Here is a 12695-nt window from a genome sequence, read left to right on the forward strand (position 1 = left end):
TTTTAACTATAGGCAGACCTTGTAAATAGAGTTGATTCATGTAAATCATTCAAAGGTTACTCTCGGAGTGCCTCAGGGCTCTGTGCTCAGACTACTTGTTTTGTTGATTATACATGTTCCCTCAGAACAGAACCACAAGGAGGTACAGTTTGAATTTTCACCATTATGCGACACAAAGCTGCGTCTGTATATTAAGTAACTAGATACTTGATAATGTACTAAAACAGATGCCTGTCGAAAGTAGTTGAAGGTCTGTACCACAAGTACATTTTTATTTTTATCTCTTGATTTTGCTGTTTCTTCGGTTGGTTTTATGTTTTGTATGGTTATAAGGTTGATTTCTATTGTATAGCGCTTTGTGATTTTATGTCTGTGAAAAGCGCTTTATAAATAAACTTTACTAACTCCAAACATTACTTGTCAAACATTTACTTGTCCAACCATTGATACTAAGGATCCTACACTCCAAACACCTACATCAATTTCAGGCCATGACATAAGAAAAAAAAGCTACATCTGCAGGATCTACTGCAGATTTAGCATTGTGTCTTTCTCTGGACTCTTAGCTTTGTTTTGGCATCCTGGCCTTGCTTTAGATCTTTTTCAATAAATTTCTTACTGTGTTTTTTGTTTCTTAGTCCCGTTTCTTGTTTTGCACTTTGAAGTGCTACAACCCATTTACAATGTGGCTACATCAAATGCCAATGCAACTCAATTAGTATTGGCAGATTCATCTATTCTATTCTATTTTCTGTGGAGAGTAACTATAAATTATCAGGAAATAATTTGCCTATTTGTTTTTTTCAGAAAGCACATCTAAAATATTCAAAAGCAAATGCAGCATGGGAAGCTGAATTACTTGGCTAAATGCTAGTTGATACTAGCATTTAGCCAAGTTAGAGACACTCAAACGTTTTGATCAATAAAATGCTTAAAACTAGAAATGTTTACTAGATCTAAATCTTTATTGCCTTGATGCATTGACTAAAGATAATATTCCACCTGCACCACATTATTATTGTTATTATACTGTAAGTAGTGTGAAATGTCTGTTCATATATTTTTTTGCTTCTTTTACCCCTACAAACAAACTAATAAACTCCACCCTTTACCCTTTTCTAAAGTGTCATTGTTCTTCTATACCATGTTGTCTTTAAACACGAAAGTTAGCTTTAGCATTGCAGCAGCCCCATAAGGGTATTCATTTATCTGTTACCCTTTCAAACTCCAGACTACGTGACAGTGTTGTGATTTTTGACGCACTTTGGGGAAAAACGAAAAGGCACTAATAAGTGAAGCATCTTAAAAAGACTGATTAACAGCTAAGACTTTTTAAAAAGGAGGGGAATTCAAAGGAGTGGAATATTATAAACAAGTACGTAGAGCCAGGGAAGAACAAAGCTGACACAGGGAGTCAAGAAGCTCGTTAGATGTGAAAAGGTGGAAGCAGCTGTACTTTGCATTCATCAGCCATCAATAGCCAAACAGATTTCTGCTTCCCCACTGATTATGATTGCAAGCAATAATTTTCACCAGCTGTCTACACATGTTTGCAACCAACCTACACCTACAGGAGCACGCCTCTGAAATATTATACACGGGGAACTCTGGCGTGGATCCCCCAGTTTCTAAACCAATTAGACATATTTGTTTCTTCGGTTAATTTCTAATAATGTTAGGAATTCATCAAAAATTGCTGCAATTACTGTAAAAAGGCATACCAATCAAACAAAATAAAGACCGTCATGCAGGTAACAGAGAGGAATACTAATGAGGTTCCTAATATAAAAGCTCATGGAAGAACAAAAACCAACAAATGAACAGATTCATGATGAAACCTGGGAGAAAACTTCAGATTGAACAAATGATGCTCTTTGGGCAGATCCAAAAACTCTCAAGGTCTCATTTCTCTCGCTCTTCTGTCTATGGTCCTCCTCCGTCTCTCCCTCTCACATACATATGCACACATTCTTTGATCCTTCGGAAACTGTTGTAAAGGTGTATAGAGGCTGTTAACCCCCACACACCCTCGTTTTCTCTGCTTGACCTGACTGCAACAGCAGCGCACACTGAACGACACAAAAGAAGTTTTTCACTTCGACCCTGGCCTCTACGTGGGCCGATGTTTGCACACTATGTGTTTGTGTCATTATGTTGTTTTGTGTCCTGCGCGATGTGCTTGCACCGTGTTATCAAAAGTACTGTAGCTATTCAAGGTCATGTAAACACCTGCACTCATCAAGCAACATTTCAGCAACTCGGTCCATTCAGGTGTCTAGGCTTGGTGAAAACAAGTTGCTGAAGCTCAAAGGGAGCATCAGAATGGGGAAGAGGGCTTGAAAGCTTCTTCTTCCTACTGGCCCTTTGGACGTCATGCCTTCAGAAAGCCATGACGGGCGTCAAACAGCTTTTGATACTGTTTGATACCGTAAATATTGTCATAGCGTGCTGCGCAGTTTACTGTTCAAACCAAACTTGTCATTTTACTGTAAACCTTTTGATGAGGAAAGCTACGCCGATGGATAGCAGCCATCAGGACAGGCAGCCCTCTGTGTAATCACAGATTTACAGTGAACATATTTACTAGGTGAGGAGATTACTAGTAAAATCTCCTTACTTAGTAACTAAAGTAAGCACTCAAATATTGCCTTATGGAGAAGGTACAGGTCTATTCATTAGTAACCATGGAGAAGACGGCCCACTAACAAGTAGTCTATGTATGGAGAAGACTGGTCAGCATCTAGAGTTTAGTATGCTTTTAAAAGGCCAGTATTATATAAAATGAAATTTTCTGAGATTTACATCATATTATAAAGTTATTCCCTCATCATAAACATACCTGGAGTGTTGAAATCTTAATCTCCATGGCAACCATTCAGTTGGGCAAAACGCTTGGGTGGACCTAAGTCCATAAAGTTGACGATTTGATGAAATCAACATCAACACTGCAGACTTGAAGGACCCAGAAGAGGTAGTTTTGGAAAAACTCTGTCACCTGGCCGTCACAATTTGATCCCTGTAGCTGCTGCACCGACTAACAGATGCTGAGATGAAGAAATAACAATGTTATTCACTTTCCATCATGGTCATAATGTTATGCCTGAACGGTGTGTGTAAGTACATCATAAGGTACCAGACAAAATTGGGAAAAGTTTTATCGTACAAATTCATATTAGCATCAAAATAATTTTCAAGTGCTTTTGATTGTCTCTCAGCACCTTCTTCTGGACTCTTCAGACTTTAATAAATGCTGCTGCAGAGACTTCACTGTGGGTGTTTACCACCGTTTGAGGAATGCGCAAGTCCTTCTTTAGCCCAGGACAAAATAATGAGGCAAAAGGAATGTCAGCGGCAGCTCTGCAATGTTTAGTACCATTAACTTATTATGAAACTCATATCTTCATCTCCAGATGGGGTGCAGCCTCGGTGGAAATGCTGCTAACAAGCTAAACTAATAAGCAGATCCGAAGCTTTGGGTGCAGCATATTGAGCAGATAGCTTTTTACGGGATGAAAGAGTTCAACTTTGACTTGGTGTGCATAAGGCCCAGAGTGGGTGCATTTCCATAAGAAAGTGCAGCACAGCAGAAAAGTCAAGTTTTAATATGGTACTTTAGAGGGGAAGTGGGGGGAACTCGAGGTATTGATCAAAAGGCCAGAATGTCTCCATCTTGTCGGGATCACACAATATCTGCAATATGTCATCAGTATATGAATAAATATATACATTCACATGAGGATGTGTACTAAATTCTCGTATTTTGCGTGGGAGGATAAGCCGCCAAAGTGTATATCTCTTCGTTTTATAATGAAGACATGGTTTAAGGTTAGCATAAGACGTCTGCTGGAACAGAATGGAAGTTAATACAACAACCTCCCAAATGTTGGAAGCTCAACAATAAGGAAGTGTCTGCACCTTTCCATGCAGGAATCCCCACCAGCCCCCTCGCTGCCTGGCCACGAATAAAAGGAGTGCCACTGCGTTTGATTCGGAAGAAAGCAGTGGATGTGTGTTTAGTGTGCAGATATTTCCAGTGCTCTTCGAAGAGGCCTTCCTGACAGCCTGTCAAGCAACCTGTCAGACTTGGAGGAGGATTATTATCTCTTTCTGTACGCTCTATTTCCACAAGCTTCAAAATATGCTCCATTATGACAGGAGTGTGTGCGAAAGAGTCAGAAAGACAGCAAGACCACCAGTGAGAGAAACAGGAGAAAATAAAAAAGAAGGAATTAGATATTAAATGGTGGGGCCTGGAAGTTAGAAAATGTCAACAACTCATAAAAACACCAGTGCACAAGGAAATCAGGAGCAAGAAATTTAACAGACGCATGCTTTTTTCTGATTGGTAATCCAAGACAGACCTCTGTAGCTCAACAGTAGGGCTGTTGTAAATGATTATTTTAGTAATCGAGTCATCTATTGATTATTCTGATGATTTTTGAAAAAATTCTAAAAAAATAATAATAAAATAAAACATTGGTAAATTCTGCCATAAAAGCAGTTTTAATACTGGATATTAATATTGGCCCACATTTTTCATATTATATTATGCAAATATCTGTAAAATAATAAATAAAAAATAATAATAAAGCAGCAGCTCTGGGAGAAAGGCTGTTGTATTCCACACATCACACCAGATGCTTTAAGGAAGCCTGTCCATCCCCAACATGACGAACTGGACACGTCCACAGAAAAAGGCGACATCTGGTCCCTCTGCATTGTGCCAACAGGCAGCCTTCATCAGCAATTCTTTGACGGTGCAACAATCAGTTATACAGTCAAAACACACTTGGCACTAACTATTAAAACATAATTTAACAACGACGCAGATAATTTGCCTCGAGAAATTGTAATAATCGAGGTAGTTGATGAATTGTTACAGCCCTACTCAAAATTGGTTGAAAGTACCCTTTCATTCCTACCTTGTTTCATTTCTAACTTTTTGTAACCTGTGAATTGAATGGGCTAAGATTAAATTGGCTAAGATTAAAATATAATCAATACAAAAAAAATGGAAGCGGTGTTAAAATCCATATAAATGTAGGCATTTTCATCTTGCAGGTTAAACATGACTGTTAGCTTTATTGGTTACTCTAAATTTCCCTGAGGAACAGATACATGTGAGCACACATGTGTGTGTTGTGGTGTTGCCATGATGCAATGTGACGGACTGCCAACCTGTCCGGTGTGGACACTAACTCTCGATCAATTACCACTGGAGATGGTCGCCAGCCCACCCTGCAGCCGATACATGGACTGGAATCAATTTCTTACTTTTCTATGGTAATGAAACCATTGTCATACTATATATATTTTATTTTTATCAGAAAAAGTCCTACGCCTGCAATGCAACTATCAGTACAGAGCATACACTTACAAACTTTAATTATAGTGATACAGATTTTACATTGTTTTCAACCCGAGCTGATATATTTTAAACAAAGTGAAAATGCCTTCACCATGAAGTGTCCAGGATGGACTGGGCTGCATTTTGAGCAAAGGAGTCCATGACCGCAAACAAACTGAGCGCTCAGAGCGATACATGAATCTGCCCATACTGTACATGGGCACCTGAATACACAGTATTTATGCAAATAACATCTCACTCCATCTTAACACACGCAGTCACACACAGTCACACGTAGAGGACTGTCTGAAAACATCCTGAGCTCCATAGCAAACACAGCTTGTGCCACCCGTGTGCCAGCCTGCCAGACACTGACTCGCTCTCCAAATCCCACCTGTTACTAATGAGATGAACACAAATAGCCCCCCGCATGACACCAAAGACCTGGATGTGATGTGGCAAAAGGAGGAAATATTTCTTTGAGTTTTTCCACATCTTATCAAGCTACAGTGACTTGTGGTTTGTGTTTTCCACACCACCAGCCACTCTATAAAATTTTACCAAAACATTTTTTAGAAATTGCCTTGTTTCTATTAAGCAAATTTATTTTCATAATTTCAGTTTTGCAATTTTATGGTTAATGAAAACGCAGCTTATGTTGCCTCTAAATTCAACAGTTACCCAAGTACACAGTTTTAAAGTCCTTGGTGCTTTATATATTTTAGGGAGTTTTCACACATTATAGTCCAGTAGACTCGGTTCAGTGGGGAGCCAAAATTGGAACATTTGTTACATTTTTAAATTGGTGTGCTTCTCTTTCACGCTGCACTGTCAAATGATCCAAACCCTTTGAAAAAATTCCTCCCTGTAGTGCGAGACTAGTGCATTTATTTTGGCTCTACTGACCCAGAATGCACTGCGCTGTAGTTTGCTTCCTGCTATTGGAGTGGTCTCCAGTCCGTTTGCTTCCAGACATGTATACAAGGGTTACCCCCAACCCTAACCCACTTCAACCAAACCAAGACCTAGGAGTTTGCTTTTTCTGTCCTTATCAGAGTTCAATAGTGCATTCACTCATCTTTAAACAAACCAGACTTTGTAAGCAAACCAACCTGAGTTCAATTAATGTGGACTAAACAGGGCTGGTGGTGAATGCAACCTTATTCTAAGGTACCTACAAAAATTTAGTGGTGTACTGAAGTTAAGGAGTCTGCCCAAAGACAGCTGGATGATTAGAATACAGACTCCCCATTTACTCTGCATGCTGAACAGGCCTGAATTAACCAGGGTAAACAGAACACAATACTTAGGTCTTCCACATAATGTCCTTTAAAGGTCTTTTCTATTTGAGAAATGGAAGACAGCTTTCCCTGGAGAGCACCTTGCAAAGGTTCTCCGCATGGTGCTTGGTGAGACTGAGACTTGACTTGAAACTGCACCTTTTCTACCCGGCAAATGTCAAACGGAAGATGAAAGGAAATGGAAGGTCTTGTAAAGGCTCTCCGGAGATGCTCCGGCTGGCTTCAATCTTTGCTGCCTGTTGAATCGCACCGGAAAGGCCTAAGGGAGTCACTTCTTCTATGTAATGTTTAGTTGGGAACCTATTTTGATGAACAAGCTTGTTTAAACGTACTCTACAATAGTTTTTCACGTGGGGGAAGGGGGAGCTGCGTTTCAGACCATTTTATTTATCGTTTTAGCTTTCTTTGCTGCACAAAATCATCTTTAATGGAGATAAAGCTTATTATTATGCATGCTGTGGAGCAACCTGCTGGTGCAGCTTATAGCTCAACATTCCCACTGGGAAAGCTACAAGCAATGCATCAGATGTTTTGTCATAATAATGCTGTAGAGAAAATTTGCATGAATCCTTTAAATCATTACACATGCAAGTACGTTTGCACACAGAAATGTAAAAAGCCTGTTTGACCTTGTGCTTATGTGACTACAGTTGATCATGCATCTGTTGGAATGTGCACATGTGAAACAGCTCTTCCTGTCCAGATTTTCGGTGCTCTTCTGCGGTTTGCTGCTCAGCACAGCAGGCCGGTGCTTCTGTGAACGCTTCTGAACAAGGCAGGTTTCTGCAGGCCTGTGGAACATGTGTAGCTCGTGTGAATGTCGTACCCTCTGCTCCAGCTGAGCCAGCTGCTCCTTGTAGAAGGCATCCAGCGCTTTCAGCTGCGAGTCTTTCTTCTGGAGCTGCTGAGCCTGCAAGAGGAATACACACAGAGACAGAGCGGTCGGCTGAAAAGGCATCGGAAAAGTCATGTGGGTATCATGCGGTTGGTTCAAAACACAATAAAGTTTTGTTTTCAATTAATTTATTTTGTCCTTATCTGTATTTTTTTTTTTTACTGGATAATGAATCTGTTGTTTTACAGATTTAATATTCAATAAATTATTGTTAGAAACATAGTGTAACGCTGGAATACAATTTCACGACTCTGAATTGTTCTTTTTTAATAAGTCTTTTTTAAATCAAACAATTTAACTTTCCAAACATCCTAAAACACTGTGAGATGATTCAAGGCTGTAAGACGGTTGATTTTGTGTCTGCTGAACCATTAATGTGTTAATCATATCCTGTCATTAATCTGCTGAAATACCCCGGGACAACCATTTAAATTTTTTATTATTTATTCAAAGGTTTCATGTTTGCATGCACTAACAAACCTTTGAAAAAAATCAGGCCATAGATCAAAGATCCTCCACTAATGTGGTTTTTCTACACACTAACACCGCCTGCTCCAGAACAACGATGATGGACAGAATTACAGTGGACTGACTATTATAATAGTTCAAACCCCAAATAAACCCTAATGCACATTAATACATGGAAACTGTCCTAGAACTACAGCAGAAATTAACATGGATGGTCTTTCTTATCATCCACTCTTAAAAATGAATGAATGTGTGTAAATCCAGGTTGATAGAGGCAGCCGTGTTGCATGAAGCAGTAACACCAAGAAGGTCAGCCTGCAAAGACATTTATATTCATCTCCGTGGCAACTACCTGGATGAGGAGACATAACTGCACCATTCATAAGCCTCAACAGGTAATCTAGCAGCTTCCTAAGATGCCATCACTCGATAGACACACATATCTAGACATAGCTATCTAGATGTGCTATAGAGGAAATGTCATAAGTATGTTTTTACCTTTATTGCTATAGTTTTGGCATCAAGCCAAAGCATCAAGAGATGTTCAGTGAGGGAAATCCTGTATTAAATGATTCATATTCACAGCTGGCCTTTACCACAAAACAATGCGGTTTGAATACCAGTGTGGTCGTGTCCCAGCAGATCTTTATGCACAGCAGCGGATTAACACTGGATTAAAGGAATTAACATTGTTTCCTTTCATGTCACCGCTGGTTTTAAAAATCTTACTTCAACATCTCTTAAAAAGGTCATTTACTTGCAAGAATGCACTTTTTTATTTCCATCCAGCATTTTGTTGAATTTAAGGTTGGACTCTACAGCATGGTAGCACCCTGGAAATGCACGCACCACAAAGGGAGAAAAAAGCCGTAACCTTCAAATCAAAAGTTTGCTTTTTCCGCCTCCGTCTCCATCTGTCAGCGCATCTCTACACATCTATTTCCTGCGCTTTACTGAGCGGATACGCACTACAATCACCCTGTTGCGCTGAAAAGGAACGCATAGATTCACAAAAGCAAGCACATCTGCAAAAGAACGCTGATAAACATTCAACAAACATGAAGGACACTTGACAAGGAAGGGGACATTTGATTTTTTTAAAGAGTCTTTACTATACACATGCAATATGGAGACATACTTGGAAATGTTGCAACAAGCCATGAAAAGAAAGCAAGGTCAAACAAAATAAGCATGAAAGATGGATCGGACCAAATAAAAGGGGTTTCATTTGATTCCAACTGAATCTGATCAGTCATTAAGTGAATTTTACCTAAATATGCTCCAAATACTAGATGTTGGGATTTTCATTCCAACAGAAATCACAACAATTACTACAATCAGTGTATTATAAAAACAGTTTCTTTGTTGTTGTTTTTTTGCCTGTGAGCAAAAAAAAAAAAAGGATGAAATGATGAGAAACAAAAGAAGGCTGAGGCGGAGATGAAAAGGCCAACAGAGCAGGACTGTCATAAAGCTTACCATGGCCTCCATCTCATCTGCAGACTACAAACGGTGGTAAAGAAAGAGCAAAAAAGAGCAGTGAGAGGAAGCTGGCTGCCACACATTTCAGCTTTTGGGTTGGGCATATTAAATACAATACAAGGGAAATTAGTATGACAGACCATACAATCTTATTAATGAGTTAGTTGGCATGACAGGGTGGTCCAGTTGATTTACTGATTAATGTTTCACTAATTTTGAGCATTTATTGATGGTGGTTAAAGGGTTTGAACTTTCAGCCCAAGACAGTTAGGTCATCTTCAGGCATTTGCAATGTGTCATTTTAACCCAGTTTATTCAGTTTCCAGACATCACAGCTGACACACATACTTCATAGATGTGACACAGCATAATGTTTCACAAAAAGCGTTCCACTGTTCTGCTCTAAAATCTGCGCAAGACCCCTTTTCAAACATGCCAACCTATTCAGCAAAATAGAAAACAGCTTTGGTCCTCCCATAAACTGGTTTTCCTGTTCTTACAGTGTGTGACAGGATCAGAAACAAAACAGGCTGTGGACATATGTAAAGAATATCACGTGATAATTTCTGGATATAATTGCATATGACTTTAATTTTTTTAGCTTAAAAAGTTGCTATTACAGAGGGGATTTACTGTGGAGCTTTTGTTGCTTTGCAAAACAATGTAACTCAGAGTTTCCACATGAGCCTCGCTGTACCTGCGTAGACAAAGCGCTGATTGTAGAAGAGAGCAATTAAGGTGATTGCAATGAGGAAATCTATCTGAACTCTTTGATGTGTGTAAACAACATCAAATTGGGAGCTTTTGTTACACTGATTGTGATATATTTTACACTCCTTATACATGCAAGAAAAAAGAAAAAGTGAAATACATTTCATCACAATTCCATCAAAAGTTCATACTATAGTGCTTTATTGTTGTTTCATTTTTTAACACTTCGGCGTGCTAGAAAAAGAAACCTTAATATATTTTATTGCAAAATAATGTGATAAACCAATCCTGTGAAGTTGAAGGAAAAGGATTTTCAAAATGCATACAAATATCTAAAAATAAACTAAAACCTCTTGGTACGCATTTCATTTCTGCACTATTTAATTCTATACCCATGATTAAGATCCAATCGCCGATACAAATTCGGCCCACCTCAGCACAGGTGGTTGATGTAGATAAAGACTTTTTATTTTTTATTAGGACAAAATTAATACAGACAATTTTTTTTTTTTTACAATGAAAAATATTGGGTACAAAACAAAATGGATTTTCTGACTGTGGTTTGTTGACTCCTTTTTAATTTCACAGTAAAAAGGAACATGTCTACGCAAAAGCAAATTGTTGTGCATGTAAATCTAATTAATTCATTTACTTTAATAAAAAAAAAAAATCCTAATCATGTTATAAGAATGAACTATTTTCTTTATGTTTTGTTTTCCTCTCTGTCCTCCCAAGTAGATCCCAAAAGAAATTGCAAACTTGATGTCTTACTTTGATGACCTACAGTGAATCACACAACCCTTTGTAGGAAGAAAAAGTCTGACTACTTTTAAATTAAAAAATTGCATGCTTAGTTCACAGATGTGCATTGAGAAAAAAAGCCATTTAATTTTTTTCTTCATTAAAAGAAAACTTGGCTGCAAGTATTACTCACATGAGAACATTGGCCCAAAAAATGGCCAATGTCTTCAGTTTGTCCAAATTTTCAAAAGAGTTGGGACGGGTATGAACAATCACCTTCAAGTAGAACAAAAACAACAGACTTAAAACTAGGGGGGCACTGATCCATTGGCCATAATTTCCTTAATTTTGGGTATAGATGAACAGACAATGCTTACATATGAAAACGATCTTGTCTACCTCTGCAAACGTCTGACAATCAGCCACTGTCCCCTTTTGTTCTGTCAAGAGAGAAGTGACTGACACAGCTGCCACCGGGTCACACGGTTAGCAGTAGTCACCCCACTGTTGCTAAATTTGTGACTTTATGACTTCATTCAGCACAAAAAAACATGCATCAGCCAAAATGACTTTTTTAAAGATTACTGATTGGCCTTTGGTGCACCCCTATTTACAACCAGAATTACAATTTATAGTGGCTTATGTTACGGCATTTTAATGTATTTTCATATCAAAGTCAAGACCTAATTGAAAATGTAAATGTGCAGCAAAGTCTCATTCCTATCAGACAGAGTTGGAACTATTTTGAAAAGAAAAATGGGCAAATCATCAACACAATTACAGCTACATTCCACATAAAACCGTATTGTATAAATAGCTTTCTGAACAGTCCAGTGTGCCTACAAAGTCTCATCATCAACACTGAATGCTTTGGGGGTCTTTTTTTCCTTTAACTTCTTTTCAATCACACCTGAAAACTATAGATAGAGGGAAACATAATAACTTCACAGCATCTCTTATGCAGACAGCCTGTCACTGTTTGAAGTACCCTAACGTACTAAAAGTTGCACATCTGGTACTCTGAGGAAATTAATGCCAATCAATATTTAGAAAGCTCTGGTGTTACGGCAAACACAGTGGCACTGAAAGGCAGCAGCAACGGCAGAGCTGAGCAACTGAGGTGAGGGCTGTCTACACACACAATCACACACAACACAACACACACACAGAGCGAGATTCATCATCATTAACGGAGCTGATGAACGCCAAATCAAATCGGCGCCAATCGTTTGTGTTTCATAAATATAAGTGCGGCAAAGAGAGAGAGCGCTTCTGATGTTTGAGGCAGCTGCTGCAAGTTAAAACCGAGAAGATCAAATTGCTTTTTTTTGTTCATTTAAGGTGCTGGAAAAAGTATCTGTTTGGTGGGGATTAGGCAGACAAAGAGCAGATTTAATTAAGGCGGGAGGGGGGGGGAATTAACAACTTCCCTTCCTATCTGCGTCCGTCTGTGTTGGTCCAGTTTTAATTTGCAGTGACAGAAGAAATTGCAAGTGAATCAGATGACTCCTCTTGTGTCCCTTCAGGGACCTGCGAGTCTGCGGTAGATAACGGCCGGCCAGGCGTGACTTTACTCACAACGCATCACACCATGTAAGCACACCAACGCACGGCGAAGGCGGACATCCTGGACTTACATACTCAAAGTTATGACGGCATATGAGGACCACTTTACAAGACTTTAAAGGAGTACATTTCTGCTAAAAAACTCAGAAATTGGCGTGCTGTGGTGGCGTAGGGGAAAGCACAA

The 12695-nt window shown here is 39.0% G+C and overlaps 1 protein-coding gene across 4 annotated transcripts in view; it reads right to left on the reverse strand.

The window, feature by feature from the left end:
• Positions 1-12695, reverse strand: part of LOC122827330 (MICOS complex subunit mic25a-like) — an 80489-nt gene that overhangs the window by 48666 nt on the left and 19128 nt on the right. For 2 of the 4 annotated variants that reach the window (XM_044110349.1, XM_044110170.1), the window contains exons 5-6: positions 9491-9514; positions 7475-7558 (exon numbers count right to left, since the gene is read on the reverse strand). In XM_044110349.1, the coding sequence (XP_043966284.1) occupies positions 7475-7558; positions 9491-9514 (108 nt within the window). The remainder of the gene's footprint in view (positions 1-7474; positions 7559-9490; positions 9515-12695) is intronic. The other 2 variants (XM_044110438.1, XM_044110256.1) reach the window with 1 other exon arrangement.

This window comes from Gambusia affinis, linkage group LG01, assembly GCF_019740435.1.
Source record: "Gambusia affinis linkage group LG01, SWU_Gaff_1.0, whole genome shotgun sequence".
NCBI classification, from domain to species: domain Eukaryota; kingdom Metazoa; phylum Chordata; class Actinopteri; order Cyprinodontiformes; family Poeciliidae; genus Gambusia; species Gambusia affinis.